The 20,130-nt window shown below is 37.8% G+C and overlaps 1 protein-coding gene across 1 annotated transcript; it reads left to right on the top strand.

The window, feature by feature from the left end:
- The first annotated feature begins 326 nt into the window (after window positions 1-326).
- Window positions 327-1,049, top strand: LOC130963331 (uncharacterized). Its single transcript, XM_057889462.1, has one exon. It carries the CDS (start codon window positions 327-329, stop codon window positions 1,047-1,049), a length of 723 nt encoding a protein of 240 aa, XP_057745445.1.
- The last annotated feature ends 19,081 nt before the right edge of the window (window positions 1,050-20,130 follow it).

Below are 20,130 nucleotides of genomic sequence, written 5' to 3' on the forward strand. Positions count from 1 at the left end.
TAGAACATGCTGAAGAGGAAGAGGAGGTACAAACATGATTGCAGAAGAAGCAACACAACCAAAGAATAGCACATCAAAAGCAGCTGAAGCTACAAGAGACGCTATCCCTATCCCCTTTCCACATCTTGCAAGGAAATCCAGGAAGCAGATGGAGCTCGATTCCAAAATGGTAGAAATATTCAAAAAGGTTGAAGTAAATATTCCCCTTTTTTTATGCCATTCAGCAAGTGCCTAAATATGCAAAATTTCTAAAAGATTTGTGCATACATAAGGATAAAATTAATGAATTAGAAATTATTCCTTTAGGTAGCTCTATATCTGCTTTAATGGGGGACATAGCAGAAAAATGTAGTGATCCAGGTCCATGCATGGTTACTTGTACTATTGATGGTACCCAAATTTTTTACTGCATGTGTGATTTGGGTGCATGTGTGAGTATTATACCATTATCTTTATATGATGCTTTGAGGCTCCCTCCCTTAAAAAGGTCAGCAGCACGTTTTGTTTTGGCAAATAAAAGCATAATCTCTGTGGTTGGAATTGCTGAAAACGTGCTCATGAGCATTAAGGGGCTGACATTCCCTATTGATTTTTATATTTTGGAGATGCTCCCTAATGACTCAGGAAGACCTTCATCTGTCCTACTTGGAAGACCATTTCTGAAGACTTCAAAATTCAAGTTGGACGCCTACTCAGGAACCTACTCTTTTGAGATAGATGGCAGAATAGTGAGCTTCAATCTGGATGAAGCTATGAGACACCCGCCGGAAGATCACTCCATTTTCCAGTGTGATATTATTGATGAGGCCGTGGCTCTAGTCCATCAGAAAGAAATAGAAGAGATTCACATGGAGCAAGATGCAAGTGTGGGGAAGCCCTCTGAGCTTCCTGAAGATATCATACTACCACACACAGCTCCAGATGATCAAGTGCCTAGCCAAGAGCAGAAATCAGAACTGAAGCCCCTTCCACCCCACCTCAAGTACGCGTACCTTGAGGATAATCAGAAGCTTCCAGTCATCATTGCAATGGAACTCACTTCCCAATAGGAGGAGCAGCTGCTTAGTGTGCCGAGAAAACACAAGAAAGCAATTGGGTGGAGCTTGGCAGATATAGTAGGCATCAGCCCCCAAGTTTGTGAACATCGGATATTTTTAGAAGAGGGAGCAAGGCTCGTTCGTCAACCTCAAAGGCGGCTTAACCCCACTATCTTGGAGGTTGTAAAGAAGGAAGTGACCAGATTCCTTGAAGCGTACATCATCTACCCCATCTCAGATAGCAAATGGGTCAGTCCAATACAAGTGGTGCCCAAGAAGTCTGGAGTCACAACAGTGAAGAATGAGCAAGGAGAGCTCATAACAACTAGAGTGCAGAATACCTGGAGGGTGTGCATTGATTACAAGCGCCTCAACCAGGCTATTCGCAAGGATCACTACCCGTTGCTTTTCATCGATCAGATGCTTGATCGCCTGTCAGGTAAATCACACTACTGCTTTTTAGATGGGTATACTGGATATTTTCAGATTCATATAGCTCCTGAAGATCAGGAGAAAACTACTTTTACATGTCCCTTCGGAACGTATGCATATAAGAGAATGCCTTTTGGCTTATGTGATGCACTGGCTACGTTTCAAAGATGCATGATGAGCATTTTCTCAGATCTTCTTGAAGACTGTATGGAAGTTTTCATGGATGATTTTAGTGTGTATGGTGATTCTTTCAACCTTTGCTTGGATAGTCTAGCTAAAGTATTAGACAGGTGTGTTAGTTCGAACCTTGTATTGAATTTTAAAAAATGTTATTTTATTGTTAAACAAGGTATTGTTCTAGGACACGTTGTCTCTAATACTGGTATCTCTGTAGATCCAGCAAAGGTAAATGTCATTTCTAGTCTACCTTACCCCTCCTCCGTGAGGGAAGTCCGTTCGTTCCTTGGCCATGCAGGTTTTTATCAGATATTTATCAAGGACTTCAGTAAGGTAGCTTTACCTTTATCCAGACTGCTACAGAAGGATATTGAATTCGAGCTGAGTAAGGACTGTTTGGAAGCGTTTGATAAGTTGAAGATCGCCTTAACTCAAGCCCCAATTGTGAGAGGACCAGACTGGAGCCAGCCTTTTGAGATTATGTGTGACGCCTCCAACCATCACTACAAGATACGCGGAAGATGGCGGTAGCAATTTGCATGCGGTTTCTCCATCTGCCGCAAGTTTTCAAAATAGCTGCGATTGGCATCCGATTTTTTCATTGTGACGCAGAATCAACTGGATTAATGTCGATTCAATGAAATTCTACCGCAAACCCCAACCCAGTACTTTGATTTCACCCTAAATCACTTCAATACCCAAAATCAGAAAGAAGAGGAACCTGCGATAGGAGAGTGGAAGCGTAAGAACTCCTGTGCTCAAACACACCGTGCACCGCTGTGTTACCGTGGAGTCGCGTGGCTACCGACCCAACCTCCTCTCACCGTCGTCGACCGTTTCCCTCTACTCTATAGTGCGTGAAATCCCTAATTCCTCATCCTCGGTGTGCGTAACCCACCCCTGTTCTCGCATCCACCGTGCACGTCTGTGCCATCTCTGAGTCGCGTGGCTGCCCAGACGTCCTTCTCTCACCGTTGTGGACCGTTCCCCTCTCCTCCAGCAAATCTGAGTTATCGCAGCCTCTTCCTTGTCACTGGTTCGTACTTCCACATTACTCTTTCTTTCTTGTTTTCATTCTTGATCACTTACGAAATTAGAATCTTATTTTCCTCAAGATTTGTATATCTTCTTAGTTCACATTATGCTTTCAGGTTATTTTCATTCAGATTTTATCTATATATTTGATTAATTCAGTTAAATTGTAGTTGTTTAGAGTTAAGGATTTTGATTCAAATTTTCTCTATATATTTGATTAATTTTGATTCAGATTATGCCTCATGTTTAATTGGGTTAAGAGAAGACTTCAAAAGAATGTTAAGTAGAAGTAAATAAATTTATCTGAAACCTTTGTTCCCCTGTTTCAATTTCGGAGAGGTAAGGGTTTAAATTTAAACTTTTCACTTTCTTTGTTTAGCCTCCAAAAATTTATCTCGCAAAACATGCTCTTTTTTCACTTGATGTTATCACTGTCGATAATCAAACTGAGGCTGCAGCAAAAGAAGTTCAGGTTCTTCATCTTTGATGTTCCATGGTGCAAATGAGAATAAAGCAGATTGGAGAACCGAGAGTGGTTCTTCTCTATCTCCTTGGCCAGATTACCAACAAAAGAAGGCAAGGCTCCTTTTCATGCAAGAGGGGGTTGGTTTTCACTCCCTTTAACATGATTCACATGCTTTTATATGATTTACTTTATTATCTTTTTCATTTGGGCATATTATCTGTCAACAATGGAAAAAAAGCCTCTTGTTTTTACTGCATTATCTGCTATATAGCATTTAACAAATATTGAATTTGGGGTGCATAATTGCATTTTTTTCTTAATATCTGATTCAATTTATCTTATTTTTTCTCAGCTTTTTTTTCATAATTTTCTATTTTGGTTTGGACTTGCATCATTTTGTTCCTCCCTTGTGGAATATAAAGAGGTGTTCCTTTCTATGGTTGTATTAATATTTTGTTTCTTATTGAATTGTGGCTCTTGTCTTGTCTTTTTTAAAAAAATAAATAGATAAATAATGTGCCAAAGACTTTGATTTTTCCATCCTTGGCAAATTTGATGTAGAAGAATAAAAGAGGAAACCAGTAAGGTCCAATCATCCTAATAATGAATTGGTTTTATATATTATCATCGTGCTCTGTTTGATGTTATAAATTACAAGACACCAAGAAGCCAGAGAGAGAGAAATATATGACCGTTTCTCGTGAAATATGACAAATCCAGTTGAATATAAACTAAACTAATTAATTATCCTTGATTATAGATTCTTAATGCATAAACTAATTGTGTTCTATAAAATGTTCATTGTTCAACCATTCATAGGTGTCCAATGTTTGCTTCCTTATTCCGTTAGATGCTTCTCCCTTTCTTTTAGTTAGATGTCAAATCATATCTTATAAATTTTCATAGTGAAAAATTGCTTGATTTAGTACTTATTTGTTTTAAAGTTTGGCAGCTCAATTGAATATCTTTCTACATGTTGACAAAAAACAATATAGTATGCCCAAGTTGAAAAATGTGTAATATAGTATGCCTAAGCTTGGCAGCTCAATTTTGGATGGATATCTTTAGTACTTCTATTCTTTAATACTTGAAAAATGTGTTTGTAGTAAAGTTACTTACTTCATGAATCTTTCATTCTCCCCAATTACATTTCCTATAAGAATATAAATAAAATGTGTCATTAACTGATAAACTAAGTGATGTGCATTTAATTTGTGGATTATTTCCATGTATCAACATTCAGCTATGAGTCTTCTTGTATGTCCAAGTTGATGTATCCCCACAAAGCATGGTTATTCGAGCATTTTCTTCATCCGTATGTTTCTCTTTGTTTCTTTATTTCTCTTCTTTGACTTTTCTTCCATTCTATTAGAAAAAGAAATAAAAGGACATTGAATTTTTGTTACAGTGTTTTATTATTTATTTATTTATTTTGTTTGAATTTCATTTCAGTTACCCCACAGACACGGATAAACACATGTTGGCAACACAGAGGTCTTTCCCGAAAGCAGGTGGAGGATTATTCCTTTCAAATTCATAATTTTATTTGTTGGTCTTCAAATATATTCAGTTCATTGAATTTGTAATCTACAATGTTCATATGGTAGCTTTTTTGAAAGGGGGTCTATTTTATCATATGATAGCTTTAAACAGTGTCATAAAGTAAGCATTTTTATTTTCAATTTCATCCCATGCAAAGGAATGGGACTAGTCAGTATAAATACTTGTTACTATGTAACGAAAAATGAGTACAAGAAACATTTCTCTTTAGTTTTTACTAACAGAAGACACTCTAAATATGTAACAAATTAATTAATGTAGGAGTCGAATTATTGGTTCAAAAATGCTCGAGTTTGAGTGTGAAAGCCAATGGTTGAGGAAATACACATGCTTGAAACAAAAGGCACAACAGGTGCCAACAAGAACAATAACAACAATCACCCTAGTACTGAACATGAGAGAGTTTGTGTTAATGAAGATGGTTCCAGCAGCCAACAGCATAGAGAAATGGAGGGGACTCAAAGCAAGTTCAACATGCATTCTTTGATTCCTGAGAACCAACAAGAGTCTCACTAATGTATGGAACTTGAAATGGAGTCAACAACCAATGAAGAACAATGGAGCCGAGAGAAGAAGTCTAAATTGGAATGTGAGATGAGTTCAACAAGCATTATTAAGTAGTTTAGCTAATAACTGCACTATTTTGCTTTGCAGTTAGAACAAGGAATCATGATAAAAGAGGTTAAAGTATGCTTTTTTTATTCTTTGACAAAAGTTTTATTTTGTCTTAAATTGTGAAATGGCTTCATGAATTTATTCATGTGCATGAATGGTGATATAATTTTGTTTTTTTATTATAAGAGAAGGTTATGCTAGCAAGTCATTTACATTCGCTTTGTATGTGATATAATCATGTCGCATTCTTTTAAAAAAACGGACATAAATCTGTGGCGGTTCAAAACTGCCGCAGATTTTTTTTAAAATCCAATGACCGAATAGCGGCGGTTCTGAAACCACCGCAAAATCAATTATTTGATTTTCTTCGGTTGTGCCAGCGGTTTCTCAAAACCGCCGCAAAATCAAATCTCCACCCCCTAATAGGCCACGCTTGTGGAACCGCTGGAATTTCGTTTCGTGGCAATTAAAAACCGCCACAAATTCCAAAAAAAACCGCCGCTATTTGTCATGTCTCTTGTAGTGCATGCAGTAGGAGCGGCTCTGGCTCAGCGCGAAGGTAAGGACCCTTTTGTAATTGCTTATGCGTCTAAGACATTAGACGCTGCTTAGTCTAATTACACTACCACTGAAAAAGAGCTTCTAGCTATTGGTTTTACTCTGGATAAATTCCGAGCCTACTTACTTGGTACTAAGGTGGTGGTGTACTCAGACCATGCAGCTCTAAAATATTTATTAGCTAAAAGGGATTCCAAACCAAGGTTGATGCGTTGGATATTGTTACTGCAAGAATTTGATTTAGAAATTAAAGATAGGAGTGGTTCTCAGAATTTAGTGGTAGACCACTGATGAGCGGATATTTTATACGCTTTTTGGGGGTAATTTCATGTAGATTTTAGCATGTTTTAATTAGTTTTTAGTTAAATATTATTAGTTTTTAGGCAAAAATCATATTTCTGGACTTTACTATGAGTGTGTGTATTTTTCTGTGATTTCAGGTATTTTCTGGCTGAAATTGAGGAAGCTGAGCAAAAATCTGACTTAGGCTGAAAAAGGACTGCTGATGCTGTTGGATCCTGACCTCTCTGCACTCGAAATGGATTTTCTGGAGCTACAGGAGTTCAATTGGCGCGCTCTCAACGGCGTTGGAAAGTAGACATCCAGGGCTTTCCAGCAATATATAATAGTCCATACTTTGCGCGAAGATAGACGACGTAACTTGGCGTTGAACGCCAAGTACATGCTGCTATCTGGAGTTAAACGCCAGAAACACGTCATGATCCGGAGTTGAATGCCCAAAACACGTCATAACTTGGAGTTTAACTCCAAGAAAAGCCTCTACTCGTGGATAGCTTTAGTCTCAGCCCCAATACACACCAAGTGGGCCCCAGAAGTGGATTTCTGCACCAATTATCTTAGTTTACTCATATTCTGTAAACCTAGGTTACTAGTTTACTATTTAAACAACTTTTAGAGAATTATTTTGTACCTCATGACATTTTCAGATCTGAATTACATACTTTTTGACGGCATGAGTCTCTAAACTCCATTGTTGGGGGTGAGGAGCTCTGCAGCATCTCGATGAATTAATACAATTCCTTTATTTTCCATTCAAACACGCTTGATCTTATCTAAGATGTTCATTCGCGCTTAATTATGGAGAAGGTGATGATCCGTGTCACTCATCACCTTCCTCAATCCATGAACGTGTGCCTGACAACCACCTCCGTTCTACATCAGATTGAATGAGTGTCTCTTAGATTCCTTAATCAGAATCTTCGTGGTATAAGCCGGATTGATGGCGGCATTCATGAGAATCCAGAAAGTCTAAACCTTGTCTGTGGTATTCCGAGTAGGATTCTGGGATTGAATGACTGTGACGAGCTTCAAACTCCTGAAGGCTGGGCGTTAGTGACAGACGCAAAAGAATCAATGGATTCTATTCCAACCTGATTGAGAACCGACAGATGATTAGCCATGCTGTGACAGAGCATAGGAACGTTTTCACTGAGAGGATGGGAGGTAGCCATTGACAACGGTGACACCCTACATAGAGCTTGCCATGGAAGGATCTTGCGTGTGTTGAAGGATTTCAAGGAAGAGTTGAAGTTCAGAGGACGAAGCATCTCCAAAACTCCAACATATTTCTCATTACTGCACAACAAGTAACGCTATTATTCTCTTTTATTTTTATAATCAAATCTAGTAATTTCACTTTTAATCCTATTGGCCTCCTGACTAAGATTAATAAAATAAATATAGCTTGCTTCAAACCAATAATCTCCGTGGGATCGACCCTTACTCACGTAAGGTATTACTTGGACGACCCAGTGCACTTGCTGGTTAGTTGTGCGGATTACAAATTCGTGCACCAAGTTTTTGGCGCCGTTGCCGGGGATTATTTGAGTTTGAACAACTAAAGGTTTATTTTGTTGCTTAGATTAGGAATATAGTATTGATGCTATAGAGTCATTAAATCTGAGTCCTTTATTCCCTTTTCAAAATTTTTTTTTTTCAAAAAAAATATTATTTTTCTTTATCAAATTTTAATTTTTTCGTGAGTTTAGTGTCTTGTTCTAAGTTTGGTGTCAATTGCATATTTTATATTTTTCTTTAAAATTTTTGTATTAGTGTTCTTTGCTCTTCATTGATCTTCAAATTGTTCTTGTCAATTTTTCTTGTTTGATCTTTAGTTTTTCTTGTTCTGTGTCTTTTCTTGTTTTTCTTGTGCTTTTTCAAAACATTAGTGTTCAAAAATTTATTTTATCCATAAAAATAATACATCTTTAAAATACATTACATTTTTAACTTAGTTGGTTATAGCGTTGGCTTATGTTCTTGGCAATTGGGCACCTTCTTTTTTTTTTAAATCCTTTTTCAAAAATAATTTTTCTTGATTTAATCTTGCGCCAAACTTTAAGTTTGGTGTTTTCTTGTTAATCTTTTCATAATTTTCGAAAATTTTATTAAAGTTTTCTAAAAATTTTAAGTTTGGTGTTCTTCCTTTTGTTCTTGGTGTTCTTGTGAATCTTCAAGGTGTTCTTGAGTTTTTCTTGTGTCTTGATCTTAAAATTTTTAAGTTTGGTGTTCCTTGGTGTTTTCCCTCCAAAATTTTCGAAAATAAGAAGCATTAGATCTAAAAATTTTAAGTCTTGTGTCTTTTGTGTGTTTTTCTCTTTCATCATAAAATTCAAAATTCAAAAAAAAATATCTTTTCAAACTAATTTTAAAACTACATTTTCGAAATTTTTATATAAAATTCAGATTTCAATTTCAAATTTTTTTTTTCGAAAAAGAAAATTTTTTCACAAAATATTTTCAAATTTTTTTTATATATATATTCCAATTTTATTTATTCCACATCTATAAAATAAATAAAATCAACATATAAATTATCCCTTGTATTCCATCATGGAAGCAAGTAGGAATGAACAGTCCAAGAGGACTCTGGGGTCATATGCTAACCCCACTACTGCTTCATATGGGAGTAGTATCTGTATACCCTCCATTGGAGTTAGTAGCTTTGAGTTGAATCCTCAGCTCATTATCATGGTGCAGCAAAACTGCCAGTATTCTGGTCTTCCACATGAAGAACCTACAGAGTTTCTGGCACAATTTTTGCAAATTGCTGACACAGTACATGATAAGGAAGTGGATCAGGATGTCTACAGATTATTACTATTTCCATTTGCTGTAAAAGATCAAGCTAAGAGGTGGTTAAATAACCAACCTAAGAACAGCATAAAAACATGGAAACAGCTGTCAGAAAAATTCCTGAATCACTATTTCCCTCCAAAACGGATGACACAGCTAAGGCTAAGCATCCAAGGCTTCAAACAAGGAGATAATGAATCCCTTTATGATGCCTGGGAGAGATACAGAGAGATGCTAAGAAAATGCCCCTCTGAAATGTTTTCAGAATGGGTGCAATTAGACATCTTCTACTATGGGCTTACAGAAAAAGCTCAGATTTCTCTAGACCACTCAGCTGATGGATCTATACATATGAGAAAAACGATTGAAGAAGCTCAAAAGCTTATTGATACAGTTGCCAGAAATCAATATCTGTACCTAAGCAGTGAATCTTCCATGAAAGAAGAAGCTAAAACAATAACTGCAGAACTCAGTCCAGTGGATCAGGCTAATGAATTCAATCAGCAGTTAGATTTTCTAACTCAACAGCTAGCCGAATTCAAGGAAATATTACAGGAAACAAGAATGGCTAACAGGAATATGGAAGTACAATTAAAGCAGACAGAAAAGCAACTGTCAAAACAAATAGCAGAAGAATGCCAAGCAGTTCAATTAAGAAGTGGGAAAACATTAAATACCTCACTTCAAAGCAGCAGGAAACCAAGAAATGAACAAGTGGATACTCAAAATCCTTCTGAGGACAGTCAGAGCCCAGAAAGGAACAAAGCTGGCGCTGAACGCCCAGACCATGCTCATTCTTGGCGTTCAACGCCAGAAACAAGCATGAATCCGGCGTTGAACGCCTAAGGGGAACATGGTTCTGGCGTTCAAACGCCAGTAACAAACAAGGAAGTGGCGTCTAACGCCACTCCAGCCCCCACCACTGGCATTCAAATGCCAATGGGGAATCAGTCACATACAAGTGCTGATAACAACCCTTCTAAAAAGGCTTCCCAACCCACTTCTGTAGGTAACAAACCTGCAGCAACTAAGGTTGAGGAATACAAAGCCAAAATGCCTTATCCTCAAAAACTCCGCCAAGCGGAACAGGATAAGCAATTTGCCCGCTTTGCAGACTATCTCAGGACTCTTGAAATAAAGATTCCGTTTGCAGAAGCACTTGAGCAAATACCTTCTTATGCTAAGTTCATGAAAGAAATCTTAAGTCATAAGAAGGATTGGAGGGAAACTGAAAAAGTCTACCTCACTGAAGAATGCAGTGCAGTCATTCTGAAAAGCTTACCTGAGAAGCTTAAAGATCCTGGGAGCTTTATGATACCATGCACATTAGAGGGTAATTGTACCAAGCAAGCTTTATGTGATCTTGGGGCAAGTATCAACTTAATACCTGCATCTACTATCAGAAAGCTTGGTTTAACTGAAGAAATTAAACCAACCAGGATATGTCTTCAACTTGCTGATGGCTCCATTAAATACCCATCAGGCGTGATTGAAGACATGATTGTCAAGGTTGGGCCATTCGCCTTTCCTACTGACTTTGTGGTGCTGGAAATGGAGGAGCACAAGAGTGCAACTCTCATTCTAGGAAGACCTTTCCTAGCAACTGGCCGAACCCTCATTGATGTCCAAAAAGGGGAAGTAACCTTGAGAGTCAATGAGGAGGAGTTCAAGTTGAATGTTGTCAAAGCAATGCAACATCCAGACACCCCAAATGACTGCATGAGTGTTGATATTATTGACTCTTTGGTAAGAGAGGTCAATATGGCTAAGAGTCCCGAATCAGAGCTAGAGGACATCTTTAAGGACGTCCAGCCTGATCTGGAGGAGTCAGAGAAAATAGTGGAACCTCTGAAAATCCCTCAGGAAGAGGAGAAACCTCCTAAACCCGAGCTCAAACCATTACCACCTTCCCTAAAATATGCATTTCTGGGAGAAGGTGATACCTTTCCTGTAATCATAAGCTCTACCTTAGAACCACAGGAAGAGAAAGCATTAATTCAAGTGCTAAGGACACACAAGACAGCTCTTGGGTGGTCCATCAGTGATCTCAAGGGCATTAGCCCAGCCAGATGCATGCACAAGATCTTACTGGAGGGTGACGCCAAGCCAGTGGTTCAACCACAAAGGCGGCTGAATCCAGCCATGAAGGAAGTTGTGCAGAAAGAGGTCACTAAGTTACTAGAGGCTGGGATTATTTATCCTATTTCTGATAGCCCCTGGGTAAGCCCTGTCCAAGTCGTCCCTAAGAAAGGTGGCATGACAGTGGTTCATAATGAAAAAAATGAACTGGTTCCTACAAGAACAGTTACAGGGTGGCGTATGTGTATTGATTATAGAAGGCTCAATACAGCCACCCGAAAGGATCATTTTCCTTTACCATTCATAGACCAGATGCTAGAAAGACTAGCAGGTCATGAATACTACTGCTTCCTGGATGGATATTCAGGTTATAATCAAATTGCAGTAGATCCCCAGGATCAAGAGAAAACAGCATTCACATGTCCATCTGGAGTATTTGCATACAGAATGATGCCATTTGGCTTGTGCAATGCACCTGCAACCTTTCAAAGGTGCATGCTCTCCATCTTCTCTGATATGGTGGAGAAGTTTCTGGAAGTCTTCATGGATGACTTTTCAGTATTTGGAGACTCATTCAGCTCCTGCCTTAACCATTTAGCACTTGTTCTGAAAAGATGCCAAGAGACCAACCTAGTTTTAAATTGGGAAAAATGTCACTTTATGGTGACTGAAGGGATTGTCCTTGGGCATAAAATTTCAAACAAGGGAATAGAGGTGGATCAAGCTAAAGTTGAAGTAATTGAAAAATTACCACCACCTGCCAATGTTAAGGCAATCAGAAGCTTTCTGGGGCATGCAGGATTCTATAGGAGGTTTATAAAGGATTTTTCAAAAATTGCAAAACCTCTGAGCAATCTGCTAGCTGCTGACACACCATTTGTGTTTGACATAAAGTGTCTGCAGGCTTTTGAGACCCTGAAAGCTAAGCTGGTCACAGCACCAGTTATTTCTGCACCAGAATGGACATTACCCTTTGAACTAATGTGTGATGCCAGTGACCATACCATTGGTGCAGTATTGAGACAGAGGCATAACAAGCTTCTGCATGTCATTTATTATGCTAGCAGTGTTTTAAATGATGCCCAGAAAAATTACACAACCACAGAAAAAGAATTACTTGCAGTGGTTTATGCCATTGACAAGTTTAGATCCTACTTAGTAGGATCAAAAGTGATTGTGTATACTGACCATGCTGCTCTTAAATATCTACTCACAAAGCAGGATTCAAAGCCCAGGCTCATAAGATGGGTGTTGCTTCTGCAAGAGTTTGATATAGAAATAAGAGACAGAAAAGGAACAGAGAATCAAGTAGCTGATCACCTGTCCCGGATAGAACCAGTAGCAGGAGCATCCCTCCCTCCTACTGAGATCTCTGAAACCTTTCCGGATGAGCAATTGTTTGCTGTTCAGGAAGCTCTGTGGTTTGCAGACATTGCAAACTATAAGACACAAGGTTCTCCTTTTGTAACCATGGAGAGGAAGCATGAAAAGCTTCTCTCACTGCAGAGTCAATCAAAGCCCCCACAGTCCAACTCTAAGTTTGGTGTTGGGAGGCCACAACCAAACTCTAAGTTTGGTGTTGAACCCCCACATTCAAACTCTAAGTTTGATGTTGGGAGGTCCCCACCTTGCTCTGATTATCTGTGAGACTCCATGAGAGCTCACTGTCCAGCTAAGGACAATAAAGAAGCGCTTGCTGGGAGGCAACCCAGCCAATCACAAAATTTAATTTTATTCGTTTTGATTAATTAATTGATTTTTACAGGTATATGTCAAAGTATCTTCAAGGTAAAATAGCAATTGATTGGATTCACAGAGTTACAAGGGAATTTGGAAGCTCACTGGCGTGAAAAAGCCAGTAAGAAACATTTTGGGCGTTGAACGCCCAAAAGAAGCACCCACTGGGCGTTCAACGCCAGTAAGGGTAGCCATCTGGGCGTTAAACGCCAGAAAGGAGCATCTTCTGGGCGTTGAACGCCAGAAAGAAGCACCTTCTGGGCGTTTAACGCCAGATTGACAGCATCCTGTGCGTTCAGAAAAACGCCCAGTGACAAAGGACTTCCTGGCGTTCAACGCCAGCAAGAAGCAACAGCTGGGCGTTGAACGCCCAGGAGAAGCAGCATTTGGGCGTTAAACGCCCAAAACATGCATCGTTTGGGCGTTTAACGCCAGGATGGTGGGGAGGAGGTAAAATTCGTTTTTCTTTACAATTTTTCTAAATTTTAATGTTTCAATTCATGATTTCTTGCATAAACATGTTTCAAAATGTCATCCTTCAAAATCAAATTAGTTTTCTAAGAACCCTAATTTCTAAAATCCCTTTTTCCAAAAATATCAAATGTATCTTAATTCATAAACACAAATCTTTTTCCAATCCAATTCTTTTTCAAATATTTTTAATTTCTTCTCATATCTTTTTCAACTCATCTTATCTTTTTTTTCGAAACTACCTCTCCTTCTACTCCTCTCCTTTCCTTTCTTTTGCTTGAGGACAAGCAAACCTCTAAGTTTGGTGTGATTTACCATGATCACTGAGCTAAAACTCATTAAGATCATGGCACCTAAGAGAACAGGAAGAGCAAGGATGTGAACTTAAGGGAGCTGAAGCATCAGAAATTAATTCTTGAAGGCACCCCACAGACTAGAGGAACATCCACTTCCCAAAATACAGGTTGTTAAGTTCTAATTCTAGCTTTAACTCTGTGATAGTATTATTATAGGATTTTACCTTAGAAGTTATATAGGAGTAGTAGTAATTAGCATATCTATTTTGGCTTTATTTCCAATTAAGTTATAACTTATTTTTCTCATCATCATCAAACATGAATAAAATAGTAGATTTGTAGAATAAAGAGGCAATTTAATTTTTTCGAGTTCTTAATAAGGAAAATTCTAATTATTTATATGTGGTGGCAATACTTTTTGTCTTCTGAATGAATGCTTGAACAGTGCATATTTTTTATATTGAATTTTATGAATGTTAAAATTGTTGGCTCCTGAAAGAATGATGAACAAGAGAAATGTTATTGATGATCTGAAAAATCATGAAATTGATTCTTGAAGCAAGAAAAAGCAGTGAAAAAAAATTTGCGAAAAAAAAATATTTGGATCAAAAGGAATAAAAGCCAAACAGCCCTTAAAACCAAAAGGCAAGGGTGAAAAGGATCCAAGGCTTTGAGCATTAATGGATAGGAGGGCCCAAGGAAATAAATCCAGGCCTAAGCGGCTAAATCAAGCTGTCCCTAACCATGTGCTTGTGGCATGCAGGTCCAAGTGAAGAGCTTGAGACTGAGTGGTTAAAGTCGTGATCCAAAGCAAAAGAGTGTGCTTAAGAACTCTGGACACCTCTAATTGGGGACTCTAGCAAAGCTGAGTCACAATCTGAAAAGGTTCACCCAATTATGTGTCTGTGGCATTTATGTATCCGGTGGTAATACTGGAAAACAAAGTGCTTAGGGCCACGGCCAAGACTCATAAAGTAGCTGTGTTCAAGAATCAACATACTAAACTAGGAGAATCAATAATACTATCTGAATTCTGAGTTCCTATGGATGCCAACCATTCTGAATTTCAAAGGATAAAGTGAGATGCCAAAACTGTTCAGAAGCAAAAAGCTACTAGTCCCACTCATCTAATTAGAATCTGAGCTTCACTTGAAACTCTGAGATATTATTGTTTCTTAATTTCTTTTCATCCTATTTTATTTATCTAGTTGCTTGAGGACAAGCAACAGTTTAAGTTTGGTGTTGTGATGAGCGGATATTTTATACGCTTTTTGGGGGTAATTTCATGTAGATTTTAGCATGTTTTAATTAGTTTTTAGTTAAATATTATTAGTTTTTAGGCAAAAATCATATTTCTGGACTTTACTATGAGTGTGTGTATTTTTCTGTGATTTCAGGTATTTTCTGGCTGAAATTGAGGAAGCTGAGCAAAAATCTGACTTAGGCTGAAAAAGGACTGCTGATGCTGTTGGATCCTGACCTCCCTGCACTCGAAATGGATTTTTCTGGAGCTACAGGAGTCCAATTGGCGCGCTCTCAACGGCGTTGGAAAGTAGACATCCAGGGCTTTCCAGCAATATATAATAGTCCATACTTTGCGCGAAGATAGACGACGTAACTTGGCGTTGAACGCCAAGTACATGCTGCTGTCTGGAGTTAAACGCCAGAAACACGTCATGATCCGGGGTTGAACGCCCAAAACACGTCATAACTTGGAGTTTAACTCCAAGAAAAGCCTCTACTCGTGGATAGCTTTAGTCTCAGCCCCAGTACACACCAAGTGGGCCCCAGAAGTGGATTTCTGCACCAATTATCTTAGTTTACTCATATTCTGTAAACCTAGGTTACTAGTTTACTATTTAAACAACTTTTAGAGAATTATTTTGTACCTCATGACATTTTCAGATCTGAATTACATACTTTTTGACGGCATGAGTCTCTAAACTCCATTGTTGGGGGTGAGGAGCTCTGCAGCATCTCGATGAATTAATACAATTCCTTTATTTTCCATTCAAACACGCTTGATCTTATCTAAGATGTTCATTCGCGCTTAATTATGGAGAAGGTGATGATCCGTGACACTCATCACCTTCCTCAATCCATGAACGTGTGCCTGACAACCACCTCCGTTCTACATCAGATTGAATGAGTGTCTCTTAGATTCCTTAATCAGAATCTTCGTGGTATAAGCCGGATTGATGGCGGCATTCATGAGAATCCGGAAAGTCTAAACCTTGTCTGTGGTATTCCGAGTAGGATTCTGGGATTGAATGACTGTGACGAGCTTCAAACTCCTGAAGGCTGGGCGTTAGTGACAGACGCAAAAGAATCAATGGATTCTATTCCAACCTGATTGAGAACCGACAGATGATTAGCCATGCTGTGACAGAGCATAGGAACGTTTTCACTGAGAGGATGGGAGGTAGCCATTGACAACGGTGACACCCTACATAGAGCTTGCCATGGAAGGATCTTGCGTGTGTTGAAGGATTTCAAGGAAGAGTTGAAGTTCAGAGGACGAAGCATCTCCAAAACTCCAGCATATTTCTCATTACTGCACAACAAGTAACGCTATTATTCTCTTTTATTTTTATAATCAAATCTAGTAATTTCACTTTTAATCCTATTGGCCTCCTGACTAAGATTAATAAAATAAATATAGCTTGCTTCAAACCAATAATCTCCGTGGGATCGACCCTTACTCACGTAAGGTATTACTTGGACGACCCAGTGCACTTGCTGGTTAGTTGTGCGGATTACAAATTCGTGCACCACCCACTTGAGTCGCCTTGAGCACATCAAGGATGACTCCACTCCTATCAACGATGCTTTTCCATTTGATAGCTTGCAAGCACTATCTGAAGTAGTCCCTTGGTATGCACCTACAGCTAATTATCTAGTTATTCATACCTTCCCTCCTAATTTTACCAAGCACCAGAGGGACAAGCTGAAAAGCGAGTCCAAATATTATATATGGGATGACCCATATTTTTGGAGGTATGGTGCTGACCAGATAATTAAAAGGTATCTGCCTCAATCAGAATTCCAGTCAATTTTGGAGGCATGCCATTCCGCCAAAAGAACAGCTATAAAAATATTAGACTGTGGATTCTGGTGGCCCACTCTTTTTAAGGATGCTGCCGCCTTCTATAAATTCTGCTCTCCATGCCAATAATATATCCAAGAAGGATGAGATGCCCCAGTAGCTTATGCTGTTCTGTGAAATTTTTTATGTTTGGGGCATTGACTTCATGGGTCTATTTCCAAACTCTAATGGTTTCTTATACATATTGTTAGCTGTAGATTATGTTTCTAAATGGGTGGAAGCAATTCCTGCCTGTACTGATGATGCTAACACTGTTGTCTCTTTTGTTAGAAATTATATTATCTGTCGCTTTGGATCACCACGAGCAATTGTGAGTGATCAAGGCACTCACTTTAGCAACAGGAGATTGATTAGCAGATAATTTATACGCTTTTTGGCATTGTTTTTAGGTAGTTTTTAGTATGTTTTAGTTACTTTTTATTATATTTTTATTAGTTTCTATGAAAAAATCACATTTTTGGACTTTACTATGAGTTTGTGCGTTTTTTGATAATTTCAGGTATTTTCTAGCTGAAATTGAGGGACCTGAGCAAAAATCTGATTCAGAGGCTGAGAAAGGACTGCAGATGCTGTTGGATTCTGACCCTCTTGCACGCAAAGTGAATTTTCTTGAGCTACAGAAGTCCAATCGGTTCACTCTCAATTGCGTTGGAAAGTAGACATCTTGGACTTTCTAGAAATATATAATAGTTTATACTTTTCTCGAGACTTGATCACCTAAACTGGCGTTAAACACCATCCAGAGACTATTTTTTGGCGTAAAACGCCAGAACTGGCACACTTCTTGGCGTTAAACGCTTATTTTGGCACCCAGGGTGGCGTTTAACTCCAATTTGAGGCACATGCACGTGGAAGCTTGGAAGCTCAGCCCAAACACTCATCAAATGGGCCCCGAAAGTGGATTTCTGCACTATCTACACTTAGTTACTCATTTTCTGTAAACCTAGGTTACTAGCTTAGTATAAAAACTACTTTTAGAAATTTATTTTGGGACTTATGACATTTTTTACATTTTCATATTGTATCTTCTACGGCATGAGTCTCTAAACCCCATAGGTGGGGGTTGAGGAGCTCTGCTGTGTTTCAATGGATTAATACAATTACTACTGTTTTCTAATCAATCACGCTTGATTCTATTCTAAGATACTCACTTGTACTTCAATATGAAGAATGTGATGATCCGTGACACTCATCATCATTCTCAAATTTATGAACGCGTGCCTGACAACCACTCCCGTTCTATCTGAGCTCAACGTAGTCATTGGGCGATAGCTTGAGTGCATATCTCTTGGGTTTCTAATCCATGAGTTTGATTTGCATCTCCTGACAACAGAGCAGTCAACCCCATGAGATCAGAACCTTCATGGTAGAGGCTAGAACCAATTGGCAGCATTCCTGAGATTCGAAAAGTCTAAACCTTATCTGTGGTATTCCGAGTAGGATCTGGGATGGGATGACTGTGATGAGCTTCAAACTCACAAATGTTGGGCGCAGTGATAGTGTGCAAAAGGATAGAGAGATCTTATTCCGACACAAGTGAGAACCGACAGATGATTAGCCGTACAGAAACTGTACCTGGACCATTTTCACTGAGAGGACGGATGGTAGCCATTGACAACGGTGATCCACCAACATACAGCCTGCCATAGAAGAAGCCATGCGTGTTTGGAAGAAGAAGACAGTAGGAAAGCAGAGATTCAGAAGACAGAGCATCTCTGAACTTCAACCTGTTCTCCATTACTGAACAACAAGTATTATTCATTTAATGCTCTTCTATTTTTTTACAAACAAAAATCATTTTTATCACTAATCTCCTTACTAAGAGTTACAGGAAAACCATAGCTTACTTCAAGCCGACAATCTCTGTGGGATCGACCCTTACTCACGTAAGGTATTACTTCGACGACCCAGTGCAGTTGTTGGTTAGTTGCACCGGAGTTGTGAAAAGTGTAAATCACAATTCCGAGCACCAAGTTTTTGGCGTCGTTGCTGGGGATTGTTCGAGTTTGGACAACTGACGGTTCATCTTGTTACTTAGATTATGAAGAATTTATCTTTTTGGTTTAGAGTCACTCAATTTGAGTCTTTTATTTTCTTTTCAAAAATCTTTCAAAAATCTTATTTTTCTTTATTAATCTTTAATTTTTCTTTGAGTCTTCTGTTTGAGTTTAATTTCATGTTTTAAGTTTGGTGTCAATTACATTTTTTTATTATTTCCCTTCAATTTTTCGAATTGCATGTTTTTATTTTTCTTCATATTTTTAATTACATGTTATTAGTTCTTTCTTGAGTTTCAAAGTGTTCTTGTTTATTTTCCTTGTTTGATCTTTGGTTTTTGTTGTTTTGTGTCTTTCTTTGTTTTTCTTGTGGATTTTCGAATTATTAGTGTCCAAAGTATAAAAATTTTTAAGTTTGGTGTCCCTTGTGTTTTTATTTTCTTAAAAATTTTCAAAATTTGTTCTTGGTGTTCATCTTGACATTCAAAGTTTTCTTGTTTGTTTTCTTTGTTCTGATCCAAAAATTCTAAGTTTGGTGTCATTTTATTGTTTTTCTCTTTCCTCATTAAATTCAATATATATATATATCTTTTCCTTTATTTTCTCATCATTTTCGAATTCTTTAGGTTGACTTAGTAAAAATTTTTAAAATTTGGTAGTCTTTTGTGAGTTGTGAGTCAAGTTAAAATTTCAATTTTAGAAATTTATCTTTTCAAATCTTTTTTTTAAAACAAATTCTTTTTCAATTTTCTTTTTATAATTTTCGAAAATCTTTTATAAAAATTTTCAAAATCTTTTTCTTCTTTTTATATATATAATTTTTGAACTACATGCTCTTAGTTTATTATTTTGATTGAAAATTTTAAGTTTGGTGTTTTCTTGTTAAGAAAGTTTCAATCTTTAAAATTTTAAAATCATATCTTTTTCAAATCCTTTTAATTAATTAACTAATTTAGTTTTCTAATTTCTTTTATTTCTTTTCATTTTCTTAATTTTCAAAATTTGCATTAATTTTTTTATTTACTTTATTTTAATTTCTTTAATTTCAAAAAAATCTTTGTTTACAATCCACGTCATCTCCCTTTCTCCATCATGGACCTAAGTGGAAATGAACAGTCCAGAAGGACTCTGGGGTCATATGCTAACCCCACTACTGCTTCATATGGGGGTAGTATCTGTATACCCCCATCAAAGCCAGCAACTTTGAGCTAAACCCCCAGCTTATTATCATGGTGCAGCAAAATTGCCAGTATTTCGGTCTTCCACAGGAAGAACCTACTGAGTTTCTGGCACAGTTCTTACAAATTGCTGACACAGTACGTGATAAGAAAGTAGATCAGGATGTCTATAGATTGTTACTGTTTATATTTGCTGTAAAAGATCAAGCTAAGAGGTGGTTAAATAGCCAACCCACAACAAGCATAAGAATATGGAAACAATTATCAGACAAATTTTTGAATCAATATTT

Source organism: Arachis stenosperma, chromosome 2, assembly GCF_014773155.1.
Source record: "Arachis stenosperma cultivar V10309 chromosome 2, arast.V10309.gnm1.PFL2, whole genome shotgun sequence".
Taxonomy (NCBI): domain Eukaryota; kingdom Viridiplantae; phylum Streptophyta; class Magnoliopsida; order Fabales; family Fabaceae; genus Arachis; species Arachis stenosperma.

Excerpts from the sequence above, each read along its gene's own strand:
- LOC130963331 (XM_057889462.1), top strand. The coding sequence starts at position 327 with ATGGGGGACATAGCAGAAAAATGTAGTGATCCAGGTCCATGCATGGTT.